General features: G+C 49.3%; 1 protein-coding gene across 1 annotated transcript; it reads left to right on the top strand.

The window, feature by feature from the left end:
* The first annotated feature begins 81 nt into the window (after positions 1 to 81).
* On the top strand, positions 82 to 22,387 carry Itpkc (inositol-trisphosphate 3-kinase C). Its single transcript, XM_028781619.1, has 7 exons — positions 82 to 1,317; positions 9,737 to 9,839; positions 12,006 to 12,219; positions 14,892 to 15,096; positions 16,368 to 16,469; positions 17,037 to 17,108; positions 21,022 to 22,387. Exons 1-7 carry the CDS (start codon positions 184 to 186, stop codon positions 21,223 to 21,225), a joined length of 2,034 nt encoding a protein of 677 aa, XP_028637452.1. The 5' UTR covers positions 82 to 183; the 3' UTR covers positions 21,226 to 22,387.

Here is a 22,387-nt window from a genome sequence, read left to right as displayed (position 1 = left end):
GGCGAGGGCCTTGTTTTGGGCTTTCCCTGGGAGGTGGAGTATCGGTTAACCCCTGCAGATCCGGACGGCCCGGAGCTCGGCGGGCCGGAACCCACGAGTTGGGGCTCCCCAGCCACACCCCTCGTAGGATTTAAAGGGGAAGGAGGGGCCGGACGGGCCGAAGCCCGAGCCGAGGGAGCGGGTATGAGGCGCTGCCCGTGCCGGGGGAGCCTGAGCGAGGCGGAGGCCGGGGCACTGCCAGCCGAGGCCCGCATGGGGCTGGAGGCGCTGCGAGGTGGGCGGCGGCGACAGCCGGGACTGCAGCGACCTGGACCGGGAGCAGGTGGCCCGACGGGACGGCCGGAGGGGGGCGGTCCCCGGGCCTGGATCGAGGGGTCCAGCCTGCACTCCGAGGTAGAGAGGACCGACCTCGGGGCTGCGCCGTGTCCGGACGGTCCACAGGCAGAATCCTGTGGAGACGGACACGCGGAGTGCGAAGCAGCTGGCCTAGGAGTTGCGTCGGAGAAGCCCAGCCAAAATGAGGAGCTAGACGGGTCCAGCCTCCAGGCACATCCAAAAGGAAACAGCCCCCTGGCTGAGATGGAGATGGCCGGTTCCTGGACAGATGGCTTTCGAACTGATCATCACAGATCTAACCTCCAGTCTCGGCCAAAGAGAGCCAGCCTCTGTACCCAGCCAGGGTTTGATGAGTCCTGGACCGAACTGGACAGGTCCGAGCTGTGGCAGACTCTGCCAGAGAGGGACAAGCCCTGGGTTGATCACCTCCGGACCCACCATGGCATGTCCAAACTCCAAATTCACCCAGTCTGCCCCTCACTAGAACCAAGTGCTGATACCTCCTGCAAAGAATCGTCCGCGGATGGTTCCAGGACACCACATGACACCGACGACTTCTGGATAGAGTCCCAAACTGATGACCCCCTCATAGGACCTAGTACTCAGACAGCCTGCAGACGGCCTGGAAGTGATGGTTTTTCAGCACAAGACGCTGACAGTGCCTCGATTCAACCTGGCACCGATGGTCCCTGGGCTGACAGCGCTTTGGGGGAGTCCAATGGAGATGATCCATTAGAGGAACCCGAGCCTGGCGAATTGGTGACTAACCTGTGCTCCCACCTGGAGTGCAGCTCCCTGTGTCCTGTGCCCCGCCTTATCATCACCCCAGAGACTCCTGAGCCTGAAGCCCAGCCGGTGGGACCCCGATCCCGGATCGAGGGGGGAACTGGCGGCTTCTCTTCTGCTTCGTCTTTTGATGAATCTGAGGATGACTTGGTGGCTGGGAGCGGAGGTACCAGCGATCCTGAGGACAGATCTGGGGTGAGTAGGACCCATTCTTCCCCGGAGCATGCCCCACCACCCCAATCCAATGTCCTCCCATCCGTTTGCCTTGTCTTACAAAGTCCTCTTCCAGGTTACTCTTAGCTACCTGCCAGCAGTTACATCTCTAGCTCTCTCTTCCATTCTCTGCCCACCTCCTGACAACCAGGTTACTAACCCATTTCACGAAGCTCCTTCTCTCTTTTTTTTTTTTTTTTTTTTTTAATGGTTTTTCGAGACAGGGTTTCTCTGTGTAGCCCTGGCTGTCCTGGAGCTCACTCTGTAGACCAGGCTGGCCTCGAACTCAGAAATCCACCTGCCTCTGCCTCCCAAATGCTGGGATTAAAGGCGTGCGCCACCACCGCCCGGCCCGAAGCTCCTACTCTTTACTCTTTGATTTCTGTCTTTCGCTTTACCCCTCTGTTACTAGTTCTTGGAAGCGGTCCTCAGTGGACCTTAATCATGTCTTGGAACCTCTGAGATTGAGGTCTGTGACTTCTGTTGAATCCTCTTGGGGGGGGGGTCTGATGCCCAACATAAGAATACCACCAGTAAGGGGCTGGAGAAGAGCACTGGCTGTTCTTCCAAAGGACCCAGGTTCAAATCCCAGCACCCACATGGCAGTTCACAACTGTCTGTAACTCCAGTTCCAGGGGATCTGACACCCTCACAGAGATATACTTGGAGGCAAAACACCAATGTAAAAAAAAAAAAGAAAGAAAAGAAAAAGAAAGAGAATACCAATAGATAGAAGGAATGCACATACATTCTCAGATGTATTGACTGAACCCTTGGCCTATCCCCCCTCCTCCTTTTTTCTTTCCTTTCTTTCTCTCTCTCTCTCTTTCTTTCTTTCTTTCTTTCTTTCTTTCTTTCTTTCTTTCTTTCTTCTTTAGACATTCTGTGGCCCATCCTGACCTCAAATTTACTATGCTGAGGCTGGCCTTGAACTGATCATCCAGCCTCTGGGATTGCAGACATGTTCCACTGTGCTGTCACCTCCTCCATAAGGTAGATCTGTTGTGTCGATCAGGCTGGCCTTCAGACTAGACTCCTGCTTGCTGAGATCATCCTGCCTCTGCCTTTCAGGAATTACAGACGGGGGCGTGCCACCATGCCACACTCACTTGTCCATACTTTCTATGAAGCAAGGCTGGCTTTGAACTTGCGGCCATCCCAATGCCGTAAGCCTTTTTAAAAAGACATTTTTGTTTTTAGATTTATTTCTTTTATGTGTATGAGTGTTCTGCCTGCATGTATGTATGTGTGCTACCTGCATGGATGCCTGCTCCCCGGGAAGGTAAGAAAAGGGAGTCAGATCACCATTTGAGTGCTGGGAATCAAACCTCAGCCTTCTTCAAGAGCAACTAGTTTTTCAAGCCATCTCTCTAGCTCCCCGCCCTCAACCCTTCTCAAGGCTGAGCGTACAGGCATGAGCCAACACAACCTGCTGCTTCCAGCTTTCATTAGACATTCAGAGGCCAGACAGGATAGCCAGGTATTCAGCATGTATCTAAGTTAGTGAACTGGTAGCAGTTTTGCTCCCTTGAGCTTTCCACCAGTTTTGCTCCCTTGAGCTTTCCACAGGCTGGGATGACAGGTATGAGCCAACAGGTCCAGCCGCCTCCAGCTTTCATTAACTATTCAAACTATTCAAAGGTGGGGAGGAGGCTGCAGAGATGGCTCAGCAGTTAAGCAAACGGGCTGCTCCTGTAGAAGAGAGTTTGGTTTCCAGCACTGTGGAGCTGCTCCTGACTGCCTGTAACTCCACTTGCAGGGGATCCAACACCCCTGACCTCTCTGTGAGTACTTGCAGTCACATAGACCTGCCCACACCCACACACATATAATTAATAAATACAATCTTAAAAAAAAAAAAAAAAGAAGTTCAGAGGGCAAAAATGCTCAAGGATCCTCAGCCGTGCCAAGTACCCACCGAGTACCCAAGCTGGCCTTGAACTTGTGATAATGATCTTGCTGCCTCAGTCCTCCCAAGAGCTGGGATTACAGGCGTGAGCCAACAGGCTAGCTATCTCCAGCTTTTCTTTAGATGCTCAAAGGGCAAGATGTTCCGGGATCTTCAGCCTATCCAGGTACCCACCCTATCTCCTGTACTCCTCTGCTCCCCAAGGGGCCCCTTCAGCCTGTTATTTACCTCTTCCACCTTCGCCCCCAGGCTGGGCGTGGCTCTCCCCTGGTGAATCAGAGAAGCAGGCAGGGCAGGTTCAGGGAGGGAGAGGCAGAGCAGACACAGGTGTGGAAAAGGGCCTCAGGTGGGGTGCAGAGTCCATCTGCTTGCCAGCTTGTCTGTGGAGTCCTCCTACTGGGCTCCGGGCCCCTGGAATCTACCTTGATCTCCCCCTTAGCTTGCGTATCTCCCTCGGGGACGTGTTTGCACATGTGGTCCCAGCTGTGAGAAACAGACCTGCCCAGACGTGTTAAAGCCCACACGAAAGAGCCAACCCTTTGTGCCACGGCTGTTCCCTGTGCCTGCCCTCTCAGCACCTTGACGTCTCTGCACAGCTGAGTTAGATCTGCATGACTAATAGCAGCGGCGACACTGCCGGCTGCAGCTGTCCCATGCATGCTCCACCACGCGGTTACTCCTCAGGGCAGTCCTGTGACACACACACACTGTTGTTGTCCCTTCTTACAGATGAAGAAATCAGGACACAGGAGACAGGATCACTCATCCTATCCAAGGATGTCACTTAAGGTTTAACCCCTGCCAGCCACGTGCCACTGCACACCTTTAATCCCATAGGCAGAGTCATGGAGATCTGATCTACACAGTGAATTCCAGGCCAGCCAGAGCCATGACAGTTTATGACAATGAGACCTTGTTTATAAACAAAAAGAATTTACCCCCTAGGCTTGGTGCTATGGCTCATACCTGTAATCCCAGCATTTGAGAGACTGAAGCAAAAGATTTACCTAAATTTGAAATGTGTATGAGCTGCAGTATGAACTCCCCTCAAAATATATATATATATGTATACACACATACATACACACACACACACACACACGCACGCACACACACACACACACACATATATATTCAAACCCTTTTCAAATACCAGAAACTGTAAGTGCCTACATAGATACCTACATCCCTTCTCTTACCTCCCTTCCCCTCCCTTCTTTCTTCTCTCCTCTTGTCTGTCTTTGAGCCTTTATAAGTAGTCTTGTTAAGTGGTACAGACAGGCTTGGAACTTGCTGTGTAGATGTTGCCCTGGCTGGTCTTGAACTTAAGGCAACACTGTTGCCTCAGCCTCTTGAATGCTGGATTACAACTGTGCTCTACCATGCTGTGGCACTTTATTTTTTTGCTTCACTGTTTCTGTCTGTCTATCTATCTATCTATCTATCTATCTATCTATCTATCTGTCTGTCTGTCTGTCTGTCTGTCTGTCTATCTATCTATCTACGGTCATGCTCATTTAGTGTGCAGATACCACAGTGTGCTCATGAAGGTCACGGGACAACTTGGAGAAGTTATTTCTCTTCTTTTACCTTGTGAGAACCAGGGATCAAACTCTGGTTGTCTGGTTTAGCAACAAGTACATTTACCTGCTGGGCTTTCGTTTGCATGTCTCCACACATGTGTGTGCCTGTGTGTGTGTGCATGCATATGTGTGCACACATGCATATATGTGCAAGTATGCTTGCCTGTACACATGAGTGCATGCATATGTGTGTGTGTGTACATACATGTGTGTGTGTGTTACTGAACCTGAGGAGTTGAATGGACCTAGGACCTTGTGCATGCTAGCTAGGCAGGCACTGTACTACTGAGCTATGTTCACAATCCTCTTTTTCAGTGTTTACCTTGAAATAGGTTTTTCCAACATTGCCCAGGCCTTGAACTTGGTATGTATTCCTAGCAGGCTTGGATTTACCGTTTTCCTTTCTCAGTCAGCCTCCCGAGTAGCCGGGATTACAAGCCTGTACATGGTGCTCACTTGTCTGCCCTCTCTCCCTTCCTCCTTCCCTCCTTTTCTTCTCTGTCTATAACCATTTGTTTTTTGGTTTTGTTTGTTTGTTTGGCTTCTCGGTAGCACTGGCTGTATAGATGAGGTGGCCTCAAACTCAGAAATCCGCCTGCCTCTACCTCCTGAGTGATCAAAGGCCCCACCACCTCCCAGCCCAGTTGTTTTGACATTGGGTCTCACTCTAGTCTAGGATGGCCCGGAACTTTTGATCTTCCTGCCTCTGCCTCCCTAGTGGTGTGTGCCTTTGGGTGCCAGCAGTACTGGGAGATTAGCACTCCCGTCTTATCTTTGTTTTATAGATGGGGGAACTGAGGCACAGAAAGGCATCTTGTGCTTGGTATTGGCTAAGTCAAATATAAAAGCCACAATTTTTTTTGACTTAGTTCTAGCTGAGTTCTAAACTTTCCATTTTAAGCCCTTCGGCCTGCAGGTCTCGCTGACCTGCCTTCTTCCCAGGCTTCTTTGTCTTTCCAGAAGCCACACTATGCCAAACACTTTCTGAAGCCTTCAGGAACTCAAGGCTGTGTTCACATAACCTCCCGTCTGCAGGTTTCAGTCTACCACCCTCTGCTGTCCTGACCGTCCTGCTGCTAAGCCTGAGTGCACACAGTCCTGGCTCGCTGCTTCTCTGCCTCCACATGTTCTTGTTGCTGACACTCCCCCACTTCCTTCTCTTTAATTTTGAAATCACATCTGACCATAGTGGCCTAGCTATGCGCCCTCTCCCTCCCTCCTGTTTGTTTTTAAAACAGGGTCTTATAGCACTGGCTGGCCTTGACCTATACTTTGTAGCTTAACGTAACCTTGAACTCCTAGTCCTCCTGCCTACAGGTGTGCACCACTGGCTGGCCTTTCTTCTTCTGTCCTTCCTTTTCATCATCCTGTTATAAACAGGAATTGTTTCCTAAGCACCTGTGCTTTGCTGGGGATACTGGTGAGCAAGGCGCCATGACTCTTTGTATATGATCTTTTTTTTCTTTTCTTTTTTTTTTGGTTTTTCGAGACAGGGTTTCTCTGTGTAGCCCTGGCTGTCCTGGAACTCACTCTGTAGACCAGGCTGGCCTCGAACTCAGAAATCCGCCTGCCTCTGCCTCCCAAGTGCTGGGATTAAAGGCGTGTGACACCACCGCCCAGCTGTATGTGATCTTCTAGCAGGATGTTACTGTGTTGTCCTTGCTGGCCTGGAGCATTCATGTAAACCGGATTGATCTCGAACTCACAGAGATCTGCCTTCCTGAAGACACTATTCTTAGAGGACTTCCAGGCTGGTGGGGGACACAGATGACTCTTCAGACACTAGCAGCTTGAGAGGGCAGGCAGGGCTGGGATGCGAGAAGCTTAGGGTTGTGAGAATCCATAGTATGCAGTTAGGCAGATCTAGGGAATCAAAGAGAGCTTCCTGGAAGAGGGGTCATGTGAGCTGAGACCATGATAAACTATTCCCAATAAAGCCCAGATTAACTCTAGTATAGAGGCTCAGTGGTAGAGCATCTGCCTAGAATTCTTTAGTGAGGCTTGGGTTGAGGCTCTTGGTAGAGCCCTTGTGCTGAGCTTGTCTAGCATGCTGGAGGTTTGTGGTGCTGTCTCCCATACTGGTGAACGAGGGAGATGTTGGGGCAGGTGTTTATGATAATAAAAGACAGTGTTAAGAAACCAGTGTTTGGGGACACCTGCTGTGTCAGAGCAGGTACCAAGACATACCTGTAGCCCAGCAAGTCCCCCTCCCCACATAAACTTCAGTCCAGCTGGAGGGCAGTGGGTAAGCCCCAGGGCAATGGCGTGAAACCCCAGAAGCAGAAACCCAGCACTGTGCCTGGTGATGTTAGGCCAGTGGCTTCTCCTCTGAGTCTGTTTCCTCCCCTGTGACACAGACAACCATCTTCCTGGGGCTGTTTTTAGGAATAAATAGGGTATGGCACACAGAGTCTTTGTCATGGCGCCTGGAATGTTCCAGGTGCTTAGTAAACAGGAACCTTGATTAATCATCTCCTCCCCATGGGAGAAAATAGCCCTTCCTGGATCTCATGCTGTCCAACACCCTTACGCCCTCCTTAGCATCTGGCTCCCTCCAGTTTGCTATCTGCTGGGGAGCTGGGAGAAAACATGCCCGTGACCCTGGGGGCAACACAGGGCAAGCACCACTTCCTTCTCTGAGGGTGACCTACTCTCCCAGTTCATGCCAAGGCCACCCTGTGCCTGGGATGGGAGTGTGTGTGCAGACACGCACACATGCCTGAGTCAGACGTGAGGCAGCATGATTAAACCCTGCTCTATGTTTCTTTTAACAGTGCTGGCATGAGGTCCAGAGCCTGGGCCGCTGTGCTGCTGTGCCCAGCCCTTTTCTGGTTTTCTGTTATACCCCCTCTTGTTACCTCTCCCTCTACCCCAACTCTTTCCCCTTCCTTCCACCTATCCTTTCTTTCTGCTAGTCTTCAGTAGCCTTTAAACATTCACTGTGCTCATGTCTGAAGACAGTGTCTGGGAGTCGGCTCTCCGCTCTCCTCTTCCAGTATGTGGGTTCTAGGGATTGAACTCAAGTCTTGAGTTTGGCAGCAAGCACTTTTACCCCCTGAACCTTCCTACTGTCTTAATTTTTGTTACAGATATGCTTGTGTGGCTTTCCATATTTTTTTTCTTTTTTTAAAATTAAGATTTTATGGGCTGGGTGTGATGGCGCACGCCTTTAATCCCCACACTCAGAAGGCAGAGACAGGTGGATCTATTGAGCTCCAGGACAGCCAGAGCTACACAGAGAAACCCTGTCTCAAAACAAAACAAACAAAAAAACCACCCAAACAAAGAAACAAAAATTAAGATTTATTTATTTATTTATGAGGCAGGGTCTCACTGTGTCACTGTGCCTAGCTATGTGGGTATTATATAGAGCAGGCTGGCCATGAATTCATAGAGATCTACCTGCCTCTGCCTCCCGAGTGCTGGGGTCAAAGGAGTGTGCCACAGTGCCCTGCATTAGACTTTATTTTTATTTTTTTAAAAAGATGTATTTATTTTATGTATGTGAGTACACTGTAGCTGTCTTCAGACACACCAGAAGAGGGCATCAGATCCCATTACAGATGGTTGTGAGCCACCACGTGGTTGCTGGGTATTGAACTCAGGACCTCCGGAAGAGCAGTCAGTGCTCTTAACCACTGAGCCATCTCTCCAGCCCCAAGACTTTATTTTTTAAAATGATGTTCATATGTGTGTGTGGGTGGTGGCTGCACATCAGTCTCATACCTGTGGAGGCCAGAAAGGGGTGTTGGATCCTCTGGAGCAGGAGTCACAGGCAGTCGTGAACTGCCCCAGGGGGTACCAAATGTGGGTAACGGGTCCTCTGTAAGAGCAGTACATATTTAACCTCTGAGCTATCTCGGTATTCCTTCCCTCTGTATTTCTTTTAAGGTCTCCTTGCTTGTCTCTGTGTCAGTCACAGTACAGGAAGGTCTGCTAGACTGGGGCAGGAGAGATGGCTCAGGGGTCAGAACAATTGTTCTTCCAGGGGACCTGGATTCGGTTTCCAGCACCCACCTGACGGTGCACAAGTACCCATAAACTCCAGTTTCCGGGAAGCCAATGCTTTCTTCTGACCTCTGCGGGCCCAGGCATGCAGACGTATACATACATATAGGCATACATATAAGCAAAACTTTGATACATATAAATAAATCTAAATTAAAAAAAAAGATCTAACCCTGTCTCGAAAAAAAACAAAACAAAAAAAATAGATCTGCTATACAGTAAATTGTCTCCAAATACCAATGACTTGGAACAACAGGGAAAGTTGTACATACTGCATGACAAATTAGCTACGGCTGGGGTATCCTGCTCTGTGTGTCCCCCTTTAGGGACCAAGGCCCATTCCCTCCCAGCTCCCTACCCCCAACAGGGAACCGAAAAGGGAGCTTCTGAATTGATCTGCAGCTTCCACCTGGAAGTGACACTTCCAGTCACAGTTCACTGGCATAGCAAGTCAATAACCTCAGTTCAAGAGGGCAGAGAGCTGTCGGAAGGGGGACAAGCCAGAGCCCTTGGCAACCTGCACTCTCTCAGTCTCCATCACCTTTGTCACCTCTCTCTATGGTGAGCCTCGGTTCCTCTACTCCATCTCTATGGTTTGCCCCAGACCTGACCTTATTGAGAGGCCGGGGGTTTGGCTTCTGTGTTTTGTGACTGCGGGTTTTAGGGTTTACTGGATTTTGGTGATTGCTATAGTGTCGTAGCCTGTCTTTCCTCCTAGGACAAAGACATAACCAAAGAGACAGAACAAAGAAAGTGATAGAGGCCGCCACTAGGCAGCCTCATCACCACTGGACTAAGTGGGGTTGTATCATCCCCACGAGGGGGGACCCTGAGCCTAGGAAGCCACCAGGACAGTAATTCCCTGACCTTGATCCATACCTCATGCTCGCCCTCCCTACAGAGCAAGCCCTGGAAGAAGCTGAAGACAGTTCTGAAGTACTCGCCCTTCGTGGTCTCCTTCCAGAAGCACTACTACCCCTGGGTCCAGCTTTCCGGACATGCCGGTGAGACTGGGGGACTCGGCTGACAGACCGTCAGGGCTTGGCTTGGGTGTGGGCTAGGGAGGCCCTGCTCTGCATAGTCTCACTGGCCTTAGGACCTCCAGCTTGGTGACAGTCCCCACCTACGGGACTGCTGTGAGAAACATTTAGGCCTAGTAATTATTTTATTTTATTTATTTATTTTGAGATAGGCTCCGTATAGCCCTGGCTGGCCTAGAACTTACTCTGTAGACCAGGCTGTTGGTCGATTGAGTCTCAGCTTCACGCCCTACTTATGTATGGGTAGACAAGCTGGGATTCGGTTCCCCACATCACTATAGAACGTATCTTACTGCCCTTGCAGGATTACCTGAAGATCTGAGAGTGAGACATTGAGAGGGTGGGACAGGCTGGTGAGAAACACAGGACCAGGCCCCGAGCTCTCCTCATGTCTGCACGTGGTCAACGCTCAGTAAACCAGAGCTAAATGGTTTTGTCCTGAGCCTCATTTGGAAGAAAAACAGGGCTTGCCACATGGCCTTTGTGTGTGCGTCATTACACAGAGAGATTTTAGGTAGAACAGAAAACACCATTGCCACCATCTTTTTTTTTTGTTTTTTTTTGGTTTTTCGAGACAGGGTTTCTCTGTATAGCCCGGGCTGTCCTGGAACTCACTCTGTAGACCAGGCTGGCCTCGAACTCAGAAATCCGCCTGCCTCTGCCTCCCGAGTGCTGGGATTAAAGGCGTGCGCCACCACCGCCCGGCCATTGCCACCATCTTTGAAGGATGTACGCTGGGCGTGTCGGCACACGCCTGTTTTATTATGATTTGCTTGTTTGTTTGTGGCGGGGTCTCAGTGTGTAGTCCTGACTGGCCTGGAACACAGTATGTAGACCAGGCTGGCTTCAAACTCAAAAAGAGCTCAGACTCCTGTCTCTGCCTCCTAAAAGCTGGGGTTAAAGGAGTGCACCACCAAGTCTGGTTTGGCATGCATTTATAGTCCCAGCGCTTGGAAGGCTGAAGCAGGGGGATTGTCAACTTTGAGGCCAGCCTGGGCTATATAGCAAGACCTCATATCAACAAAGCAAAGCAAAACTATCCTTTTGCCATAAAAAAAGGAAAACTTTTGAATTCTATCTATCTCAGCCATGTACATGCTCCAGATGTCAGAATTATGAATTTATTTATTTACCCAGAGTGTTGCCACATAATCCAGGTTTGCCTTGAATTCACCATCTATCCTGGACTGGGCTCAAACGTGTGTCTGTCCTGCCTCAACCTTCTAATTTCTGCAACTATAGGCTGAAGCCACTGTTTCTAGAATAAGTTAATTTAAATAGATCCAAGTGACTGTCCCCTGGGGAATCATCTGAGGGTCTGTTGTGGAAGAGTTGTGTGGTTAACTGAGATGTCAGGGTTACCCCAGAGGACAAGAGCACCTATTAAAATTACAAAACGGGGCTGACGAGATGGCTAGCTGAGTAAAGGCATTTTCTGTGCAAGCCGGATAGCCTGAGCATAATCCCCCCAAACCCGTGTAAGCACCGAAGGTGAGAACTACCTTCACAGGTGGTCTTGGCTCGCTCGCACCCTTGATCATGTCATGCTCAGGTTCTCACGGAATAACAACAAAAACGGTGTCTGACAAGATTGCTCAGTGGTTAAGAGCATGCATCGCTCTTCTGGAAGGCCCAAGTCTGGCTTCTAGCATCCATGTTGGGTGGCTCTCAATTGCCTATAACTCCAGCTCTCGGGGACCTGATGCCTTCTTCTGGCCTCTGTGAACACTCACATACATACACATACATATATAAATAAAGGTAAATATTATTTTAAATTACTAAACAAATAATGGTATACTGTACTGTACACAGGATCACGTATGAACAGAGTAGAAATAGGCCCATTTAAAGCCAGGTGTGAGCTGGGTGTGGGAGCACATGACTTTAGTCCAGCACTGGGTGGCAGGCAGGTTTTTATGAGTTTAAGACCAGCTGCCTCAAAACAAACAAACAAACAAACAAGCTGCCCTGTCTCAGGACAGCACCACAGAGAGGGAGGGAGAGACAGCATTGCTGGGGATAATGGACAGCACTGGGATGGAAGGACAACGGCTGCTGTCTGATGCATCCAGGGAATAGCTGGTGGCGGGTCAGGCTCTGACGTCTCCTTGGTCTTGCTTCCCACAGGGAACTTCCAGGCTGGTGAGGACGGTCGGATTCTGAAACGTTTCTGTCAGTGTGAGCAGCGCAGCCTGGAGCTGCTGATGGGAGACCCCCTGCGGCCTTTCGTGCCCGCTTATTATGGCATGGTGCAGCGGGATGGCCAGGCCTTCAACCAGATGGAGGATCTTCTGGCAGACTTTGAGGGTCCCTCTATCATGGACTGCAAGATGGGCAGCAGGTAGGATTGGGGCAGCTGTGGGCAGTCAGGGTAAGTGGTGAACTGTTTTGAAACTAGGACCAAGTGAATTCAGAGTAGGTGCATCAGTATGTGCTCCTGCCAATTATCCATGAGGGTTCCGGATGTGCTGACCAGCTGCGAGGGTTCCAGGTGTGCTGGCCTGCTGTGAGGGTTCCAGGTGTGCTGACCAGCTGCGAGGGTTCCAGGTGTGCTGGCCTGCTGTGAGGGTTCCAGGTGTGCTGACCAGCTGCGAGGGTCCCAGGTGTGCTGACCAGCTGCGAGGGTCCCAGGTGTGCTGGCCTGCTGTGAAGGTTCCAGGTGTGCTGACCAGCTGCGAGGGTCCCAGGTGTGCTAGTCTGCTGCGAGGGTTCCAGGTGTGCTGGCCAGCTGTGAGGGTTCCAGGTGTGCTGCTCTGCTGTTCCTTCTTGGTATTCTTGGTTCTAGGTTGATATCATCTGTTTCGTAATTTAAATCATTCTTTTGGAGATGTAATGGGATTTCATTGTGTTTATTTATTTTTTATTTTTTTATTTTTTTTTGGTTTTTCGAGACAGGGTTTCTCTGTGTAGCCCTGGCTGTGCTGGAACTCACTCTGTAGACCAGGCTGGAATGTGTTTATTTTCTAACTCCTTTCTCTCACTTTTCCTGGAACGAGGACCAAACCCATGGCCTTGCATTTGCCATTTTACTCTCTTAATACCTTTAAACAACTCTAATACAAAATCCGGTATTTTTTTTTCCCTTGGAACCTCTCCTAGTTGTTGGGGGCAGGGGTCTTGCTTTCTCTTAATAAACCAACATTGTTTCCTCTTTGAAAATAATTCTGGCACTGGAGGGATGGCTTACTTGTTACAGGTACCAGCTGCTCGTCCAGAGGACCTGGGTTGGGTTCCTAGCGCCCATGCGGTGATCATGACAGTTGTAACCCCAGATCCGAGGAGATCTAATGCCTGCTGCTGGCCTCCCAGGGCTCTGGCCTCTGAGGGCTCTGGCCTCCCAGGGCGCCTTTATGCACAACATGATGTCCATATATCCACACAGATTCACACATATAACAAACTAAAATAAGTAAAAATAAATAAATCTTACCTTTATTTTTAGCTCTCAAGGAGACAGAGGCAGTTGGATCTTCATGAATTTGAGGCCAGCCTGGTCTATATAGTGAGTTCCAGATGGGTGTGGAGAGAGTTACACAGTAATACCCTGTCTCAAAGTTTAATAAAATTTAAAAATCTAGGGCTCCTGAGATGGCTCATTGGATAAAAGCTCAGAGTGTCCAACCGGACAACCTGAGTTCCACCCCAGTGATCCCATGTGACTGCTGCAGGTTGTCCCCTTACCTCTTTGTAAGCGTGTTTTCTCCGCCAATAAATAAACATGTTTTTAGAAACCTGAAATTAAAAATTTACTGTGAAATTGGATGCTTCACTCAATAATTCTAAACTCTGAAAATTTCAAAGTCAGAAGTTCCTTTGCTTCCAGGTTTTGTTTCTTTTTATTTACTTGTTTCTTTAATTCTATGTGTAGGGGTGTTTTGCCTGATGCATGTTGGGGTACCACATGTGACCCTAGTGCCCAAGAAGTCCAGAAGAGGACATCAGATCCTCTGAGACTGGAGTTACAGACAGTTGTAAACTGCCATGTGGGTGCTAGGGATTTTGTTTTTTAATTATGTGTGCAGATTTTGTGTCTGCACATATATTTGCGAACCTGATACCTGAGGAAGCCAGAATAGAGGGTTAGAATCCTTGGGACTAGAGCTACAGACACTTGTGAACCACTTTATGATGTTGGGATTGGAACCTAGGTCCTCTGAAAGAGCAGACAGTGCTCTTAACGACTAAGCCATCTCTCCAGCTCTCGGATAAGTAGTGGCAAAGCACCAATGAGCTGGAGTATTTTCTTTCTTTCTTTCTTTCTTTTTTTTTTTAATTTTTAGTTTGGTCTTTTTTTTTTTTTTTTTTTTAAGATTTATTTATTTATTATATATGAGTACACTGTAGCTGTCTTCAGACACACCAGAAGAGGGCATCGGATCCCATTACAGATGGTTGTGAGCCACCATGTGGTTGCTGGGATTTGAACTCAGGACCTCTGGAAGAGCAGTCAGTGCTCTTAACCGCTGAGCCATCTCTCCAGCCCCGCTGGAGTATTTTCTATTTTGTCAAACGTTTGCCCATTACTGTTGTTATTAATGGCTTTGTGTTTGAAAAAAATTCTTAGCCTGGATGTGGTGGCGTATGCTTTTAATCCCAGCACTAGGGAGGCAGAGTCAAGAGGATCTCTGTGAGTTCAAGGTCTACAGAGTGAGTTTCAGGACAGCCAGGGCTACACTAAAAAAACCCCTATCTCGAGGAAACAAGAAAGAAAGGAAGGAAGGAAAAGAAAAGTCAAGTCTTTGCTTACTGTAATATCATGGAACTATTCTCTTGCTTTCTTATATAAATTTATTGTTTAAACATTTACCGGGTTTTTGTTTGTTTTGAGACAAAGTCTATCTATGTAACTCTGGCTAACCTTGAACTCACAGAGGTCCACCAGCCTCCGTTCTCCAAGTGTTGGGATCAAATGCCTGCACCTCCATTCCCAGCAAAATATGTCTTATTATCAGGAAGTGTGAGCCCTCCAACTCTGTGCCTAATGGTTTTCTTTGGTCTATCCTGTGTGTTCAGGACCTACCTGGAGGAGGAGCTGGTGAAGGCCCGGGAACGACCCAAGCCCCGGAAAGATATGTATGAGAAGATGGTGGCAGTGGACCCTGGGGCTCCCACCCCAGAGGAGCACGCTCAGGGTGCAGTCACCAAGCCCCGATACATGCAGTGGAGGGAGACCCTGAGTTCAACTTCCACCCTGGGCTTCCGGATTGAAGGCATCAAGGTGAGAGCCAGGAGCTAGTCAGGTTTTTTGACAATCAAGAGTTCTGGGACTGGAACAGTGGACTGGCTTCTTGTGGGGTCTTTGAGGCAGGGGATGCTGGAAGGAAGCAGACCCATGTTTGCAGAGTCCAGATAGCCTGAGGGTCTGCGGAAGGCTTCTCACTCCTGGATCTAGCAGAGGGGAGGTTTATCTGTCTACGAGAACATCTTCACTTACCATGTTCCCTCTCCTGAGCCCTGCCTTTTGTCTGTCCCAACCTCCCTGGCCTCGAACGCCTGGTCATTCTCCCTGCATCATGGAGTATAACAGCGGGAAGACCCTTTTACGTTTTTATTTCGTAAATTAAATGTCCTTAGAAAAGCTGGATGTGGTAGCTTAGGTCTTTCATCCCCAGGAGGACCGGAGATCCAATCTGAGTTACAGAGTGAGTTCAGGACCACCCTGGGCAAGTCCTGGGAGGTGTAGCTCAGTGTTAGAGGGCTTGCCGAGCAAGTGTGGGGCTTCAGGTTCAACTCTCAGCACTAAACAAACAAACAGTAACAACTAAGTAAAGATCCCAGCTGTAGTGTAGCAATAGAGCGCTCGTCGAGCATGTAAGAGGAAGACCGTGGTACAGCATCCCCACCCACATCTGTTTGAAGAACTCGTCACATAGTCAAGAAGTTTAAATAACTAAGCCTGGTGGCTCATGTCTGAAATCCTCTCGCTTGGGAGGTTGAAGCAGGAGACCAGGAGGTGAATTCAGCTTAAGCACAAAGAACCACGTGCCCAGCCTCAAGTAACCCACACACCAGCTCTAGGCAGTAGATACACACATGGTTCCCATTTTCCAGATGAGGCAGCTGAGGCTGAGGCAGGGAATAGGACTTGTTTAAGCCGAGTGAGGTTGTGCATTTGGGAAATGGAGGCAGGAGGATCAGGAGTTTGAGGCCAGCCTTAGCTATGTAGTGAGGTTTTGGTACGCCTCAGATACATGGGACCCTGTATCAAAAAGAGACAGACTTGCTTAAGCCCACACCATTAGATAGTAGCAGAATCATGACTGGAGCCAGACCCTGGCCCGAAGGCAGCCTGTTTTGCTGGATGGGCTCAACCATGCCTGTTGTTAGATGTGGAAGGACAGCTTATGTAAAAGTGTGACAGGGCTGGGTTGAGTTGGGCTAGGCGGGTGGACTGTTTCCCTGAATAGGGCTCATCAGGAGGGTCCTGAGGTCGCCCGATTTTGGAGGTGGGACAGCACGACCGACAGCACGTCCCACCTTGCTTTGCAGAAGGCCGATGGGACCTGCAACACCAACTTCAAGAAGACACAGGCTCTAGAGCAGGTGACAAAGGTGTTGGAAGACTTTGTGAATGGGGACCTTGGAATCCTAGTAAGTGGAACACCTGAGTCCAAGACAGCCGCCATTTACTGTTGCTTCTAAGGCTGGCTTCCTCGCTTTGGGCTGGGCCAGGCTGATCCTGGCCAGCTTTGCTCACAGTCTGCCATCAGCTGGTGGCTTGGCTAAGAGTAGCTTTTGTGTCTCCCTTGGTTCACAGCCTTGTTCAGACCTTGGGTGTCTGTCTGTTCAATACAGCAGGCTAGCCTGTGCTGTTCTCACCATGGAGCAGGAAGCTAAGATGGCAGGCTTAGGTCCAAGGCCTCCCGCTGTCTAGGCACAGCATGGCAACATTCTGTTGGACAGAGCAGACTGAGGCCCAGTGCAGGGGAAGGGGAAACTGACTCTGCCTCTCGTGGAGGAGCTGTGGGGATAGGTGGGGACACATGTCCTCTGTCTCACTCTTGTCTCTTATGGGGACTACCTTACTGCCTGCACCCCAGTACTACCTCCTCCTGCCATTTTGGTTCCTTTTATTTCATCTTGACTGTTGAGGGTGTCAGGATGAGGTCTTGCTGTGTTTTGTGCTAATGAGATACTCTCTTTCTCTCTCTCACTCAGAGAAAGTACGTGGCACGACTGGAAGACCTCCGAGAGACTCTGGAGAATTCTCCCTTCTTCAAGACCCACGAGGTGCGAGTCCTGGGTGCAGACTCTAGTGTAGGACTTAGCAAAGGGGAGTCGGGAAAGGAGGAAGTGGGAGCATGGATTCAAGTCAGATAGGTGGTCTGGGATGAGGCCGCCTCTGCTGTGTGACCTTGGACTTGCCTTCTTGGGCCTCAGTTTCCTTTTTTCTTTCCAGGGCTGAGAGTCAAAACCATGGTCTATAATTCACTGTGCTCCTTGTTTTTTCTTTGTGAGAAAGGCATGTTTTTTTGACAACATGTAGCCTAGGGTGGCCTTGTACAATCTTCCTGCCTTTAGCCTCCCACATGCAGGGACGGGAACAGCACCACACCCAACCTACTGGACCCAGCCGGTTTCATCTGCTCAGACCAGGGAAAGGGTTGTGGCACCACACTCCCAGGCCTGCTGAGGATCGAGGGTCACTAGAAAGCAACCTTTAGGGTGTAGAGAGGCCTTCACATTCACTGTTCCAGCTTCTTAGAATTAGTTTATGACTGTAATGATGTGTCTCTAAGTACCGCCCATGTTGGGTGGTTCTTGCCTTTTTCCTTTCTGCTCCTAGCCCGTCTCTCAGGTTGTTGTTGTTGTTTTCTTTCATTTGTATGTTTTGTTTTATATTGTTATTTGTAATGGGTATGTGCTTGTGCACACTTAAAACACAGAGGACACCATGAGAGACCCTGTTTTCTCCTTCTAACATGTGAGTTCATGAGATGACACTCAGGTCACCAGGCTTGGCAGTAAGTACCCCACCCACTGCCATTCACAAGACAACAGGATTTTTTGTTTTGCTTTGTGGGTTACATGAAGCCTAGAGTGGCCTAGAACTCCTGACCCTCTTGCTTCAGCCTTTACAAGTGCTAGGATTATAGTTGTATGTCATTCTGCTTGCTGTCACCCTCTCTCTCTTAGGAGACTTGGATCAGCTAAGGCTGTTTGCAAGTCACAGAAGTGATGGTGTCATATTGACTTTTCTTCGAGCCCCTCCCTCTGCCCCTCCTCAGTGTTGTCTCTGACTTCTCTAGGAAGCTCTGAGCTGGATGTCTTGCTATTCAAGCTGTACAAGTCTCAATGCCAGCTATACTTCTCCTCAGCCTCCTCAGCCCAAGCAGCTACTCCAGGAGGCCTCAGTGTCTCTGGCACCTGTAGTCTGACAGCAGCAGTCATGTGGGCATGGATGAAGGTTAATAAATCAGCTAATCTATTAGAACCCAGCCCACAGTAAACCATCAGGGAGTGCCAGCTGTCATCCTCATGTTTACTTTGATCAAATGTTACCATTGTCTCTCTTAATTAGCTTCAGGCTTTATGTGGGGGTAGAGGTCTCTCTTCTCCTTGTGTTTGGTTTTGCCTGCCTAGTGTCTTACCTCCATTTAAAATACACGGGAGTAGGCACTTGCAGTTTCCCTTGACAACTGGAGAGACATAGCAGTCCTGGATGCCTGCCATATGGTGACAGCATCTGCAACTGGCTGGTGTCTGTCTCTTTGTTCTGTTTGGTAGGGGATTTGAACTCAGGATCTCATGTCTGCCAGGCAAGTGCTCTACCACTGAACTACATTCCTTCCTCACTCCCTCCACTTTTTATTAAAGACAGAGTCTCAGGGCTGGAGAGATGGCTTAGCGGTTAAGAGCACTGATTGCTCTTCCAAAGGTCCTGAGTTCAATCCCCAGCAACCACACGATGGCTTACAACCATCTGTAATGGATTCTTTTCTGGTGTGTCTGAAGACAGCTACAATGAACTCATATATATAAAGTAAAAAAAAAAAAAATAGACAGGGTCTCATGTAGCCCAGGCTGACCTGGAATTTGTTGTGTAGCTGAGGATGATGTTGGACTTTTGATCATCTTGCCTCTACTTCCTGGGTGTGGGATAATGGGTGTGTGTTACATACTGAGCTATAGCCCCAACCTTTCGCCATCTATCTATCTATCTATCTATCTATCTATCTATCTATCTATCTATCTATCTATCTATCTATAGACAGGGTTTTACTGTGTATCTTTGGCTGGTCTGGAACTCACTATATAGACCAGGTTAGCTACTATAGGTTTTTATTTTGAGGCAGGATTTAAGTTGCCCATGCTACTCAATAAGCCAGCTCAGTCAGTCAACAAGTTCTGGTGGGCGGGAGGGGGGCTTGGGGGTTAGAGCAAGGATTAGACAACACTTTAGCACGACCTTAGCCAGTTCTGAGGCTGAAGCGGGTTTATTTTTTCCCAGTCTGCTTTTATACTACTTTAATTACATGCAGATGATATGGTCAGTTCTAGGCTAAGGAACAAACAAGATAATAAACTCCCGTGATCACTGTTTCTAGGGGCTTATCAGGATGACCGAGATATCTGACCCTACTTCCCTGTCTTGGCCCAATGTCAAATTCCTGCCAAGTTTCTAGAAGCGGCCCCAAAAACTCTACACACTCAAGAGCTCACTCTGTAGTCTAGGCTACAGGCCTTGGACTTTTAATCCCCCTGCCTCAGGTTCAGACCTGTAATCACAAGGTAGCAGCATGTGGCCCTCCAGACAGGCACCTGGAGGTTAGAGAACAACCTATATGAGAAACTTCCCTTCTTCCACCATGTGGGTCCCAGGAATCAAACTTACTTAGGTTTGGTGGCAAGTGCCTTTATGTCCTGAGCCATCTCACTGGCCCATCTGTTTACTTTGTAGCCCAGGCTAGCCTTGAGCTCATACACATTTGCCTGCCTCTGAGTGCTGGGGCTAAAGGTGTGTATCACTGTGGCTGGCTTAGTGACTTTCTTTTGAGGCAAGTTTACTCCGTTAGCTTCGTTCAGCAGGCCTGTAACTCATTATGTAGCCTAGGTTGACCTCAAGTTTGTGGCTGTCCTTCATCTCCTCCCCAGTGCTTGGACTGTGGGTGTACCAGGCCTGCTTAGCAATGGCTGTCTCTAAACAAGTAAATAGAAGCCCCACTAACAACAGCCACCAAGGAGGACTTCGAGGCAGACACTTGGAGGCACTTTAGGAGCCTGTGGCTTGTAGAGTGCTTCTGGTGACCCCAGGAGGTAGAGGGTTACCAACTTCCCCATTCTACAGACAGGACACCAAGGCCGGAGGAAGGAAGCTGCTTGCTAACGTCATCAGCCACAGTCCAGTAAGCCTAAGAAACCACTGTCCCTATCTAGAGAAGTTCTCCAGGTCTGCTGTCCAGTCTGAGTTTGCTGACTTGGTCAGGGCTGCGACTACATTTGAGTTTGTGCAGTAGATTAAAAAAATGACAACAGCAAGTGGCCCAGTGTGCTGCTGGCTCCCACTCTTAGCACCGAGGAGGAGGACACAAGCAGGAGGGCTGGGAGGCAGGCCAGCCTGGCCTGTAGGAGGAGACCTTGTTAACACAAACAAATAAACCAAAAGAGAAGCCAGGAATCTTGGTGTATGTCTGTAATCCCAGAGGCAGGAGGGAGGAGGATCTGGAGTTCAAGGACATCCTTGGCTGTCTAGGTAGCTCAAGGCCATCTGGGACTGAGACCCTGTCAAACAAAGAAATGAGATAGAAAGTGAAGGTGACAGGGGCTAGGGATTTAGCCCCCCCTGTGAATGTCTGCTTAGTTTATTGGAGTCTCTGGTCCATCCTCTGGATGTGCACTACACACATACACACACACATAATAATTTTAACATTTGTTGTGTATTTGTTGTGTTTCAGGAACAGTTTGAAATGCTTTATGTCCATTATGTGTAAATTATACAATTATTCTCCATTTGTATATGTAGAAGCAGAGTCATAGAGAGGATAAAATAGTTGCCCGAGCATCAGAGTCAGGATTTGAACTTAGGTAGCGTCATTTCAGAGTTTCTGGCGTCTACCACCCTGTTTACTACTCACTGGGGAATACATTAGCTAGTGCTTGCTCCTTTCTCTAACTGCCTCTTCCTTACTCTCTGCTGCAGGTAGTGGGAAGTTCCCTTCTCTTTGTGCATGACCACACTGGCCTGGCCAAGGTATGGATGATTGACTTCGGCAAGACAGTGGCCCTGCCTGACCACCAGATGCTCAGTCACAGACTGCCTTGGACTGAGGGCAACCGTGAGGATGGCTACCTCTGGGGTCTGGACAATTTGATCTGCCTTCTTCAGGGGCTGGCCCAGAGCTGACGTCATCCACCACCGCTAGGCCTACTTGCAGGGTAGCATGTGTCGGCTGGAAGAGCCCTAAGAGGTTGTCTGGCCCGAGGCTGCCGATGGAAGATGAGGCGCTTCAGAGTGTCAGCAGATCAGCGTGGCCTGAGGAGCTTGGGGGTCCCGGCAGCACTGGGCTTCCTTACGATACGGGAAACAAGACAGGTGGAGGCGTAGATGTGGACATGAGCGGGGCCTCTTGACCAGCGAGGGAAGCTTCTAAGGGAGTACCAGAGGCCACAGCTGAAGAATGAACTCTTCCCTGAGGTAGCTCTTTGAGCGCAGAGCCAGCAGTTGGCTTTTGTTTCCCAGAGGACCAGGCATCATTTGCAAAGGCCTGCAGGAGCTACTTGTCCAGCTGGGCCAGTGAGAACCCTATCCGAGTGCTGAGAGGAGGGTGTGACATTCTGAGATACTTGCTTATGCTACCTGAGACCTAATGCTCCTGCATGGGGCCAGTCTGTCCTCCTCCCTGCCAGGACAGGGAAGGATCTGTTCTGTTCCTTTGTGGACTCTGAGCTACTGCAGACCCAAAACACAGCCCATATCCATCTGTAACAAAGCTGTGATCGTCTTCCTTCCCTGGTGCACCAGCTCCAGCCTCAGGACTTCCTCCTCCTGGTCCTGACACCTAGGCTCTTGTCCCAGCAGTGTCCAGTGACAGGAAGAAGTTTCTGAGGCACAGGAGGAGGCTTCTCCTTGGGAACAGCCTTGCTTCACTGTATGTGCTCTGACCATACACAGAATGAAGTGCCAGTTTACCCAGAAGCACAAGTAGGTGGGGCTACTGTCCCTAACCATGGACTACCTGGTCCTAACCAAAGACTCTAGAACTCTGGGGTGGGGTCGAAACCACTCTCTGTCCCTGTGCTCCAGCACTGCTCCAGAACCTTGGCTTCCTGGCCCATGCAGATGGGCTTGGTAAGGACAAGAACCTACCTCCTCTCTAAGCTGAAGCCCTAAGGTCTTCCAAGGCCCACACGTCTTCCTTTTCTACTGACTTTATATATAAATATATATACATATATATTTATATACGAGGTAGTTAGCTGGGGTGGTGGTGTCAGGGAATTGAGGCAAAATGGCTTTACTGTGCCTCCTGCCTACAGTAGCACCCCAATAAACAGGACAAAATCAA

The sequence above is a fragment of the Grammomys surdaster genome, unplaced genomic scaffold, assembly GCF_004785775.1.
Source record: "Grammomys surdaster isolate TR1022 unplaced genomic scaffold, NIH_TR_1.0 485, whole genome shotgun sequence".
Lineage (NCBI taxonomy): Eukaryota > Metazoa > Chordata > Mammalia > Rodentia > Muridae > Grammomys > Grammomys surdaster.
This window is presented reverse-complemented; position numbering and strand designations above follow the sequence as displayed.

Bases quoted from the DNA above. Each gene is read 5' to 3' on its own strand.
- Itpkc (XM_028781619.1), top strand. From the start codon at position 184: ATGAGGCGCTGCCCGTGCCGGGGGAGCCTGAGCGAGGCGGAGGCCGGG. The intron at 15,097-16,367 runs GTGAGAGCCAGG...CTTGCTTTGCAG, and splicing joins TCCGGATTGAAGGCATCAAG to AAGGCCGATGGGACCTGCAA. The intron at 17,109-21,021 runs GTGCGAGTCCTG...TCTCTGCTGCAG, and splicing joins CCTTCTTCAAGACCCACGAG to GTAGTGGGAAGTTCCCTTCT.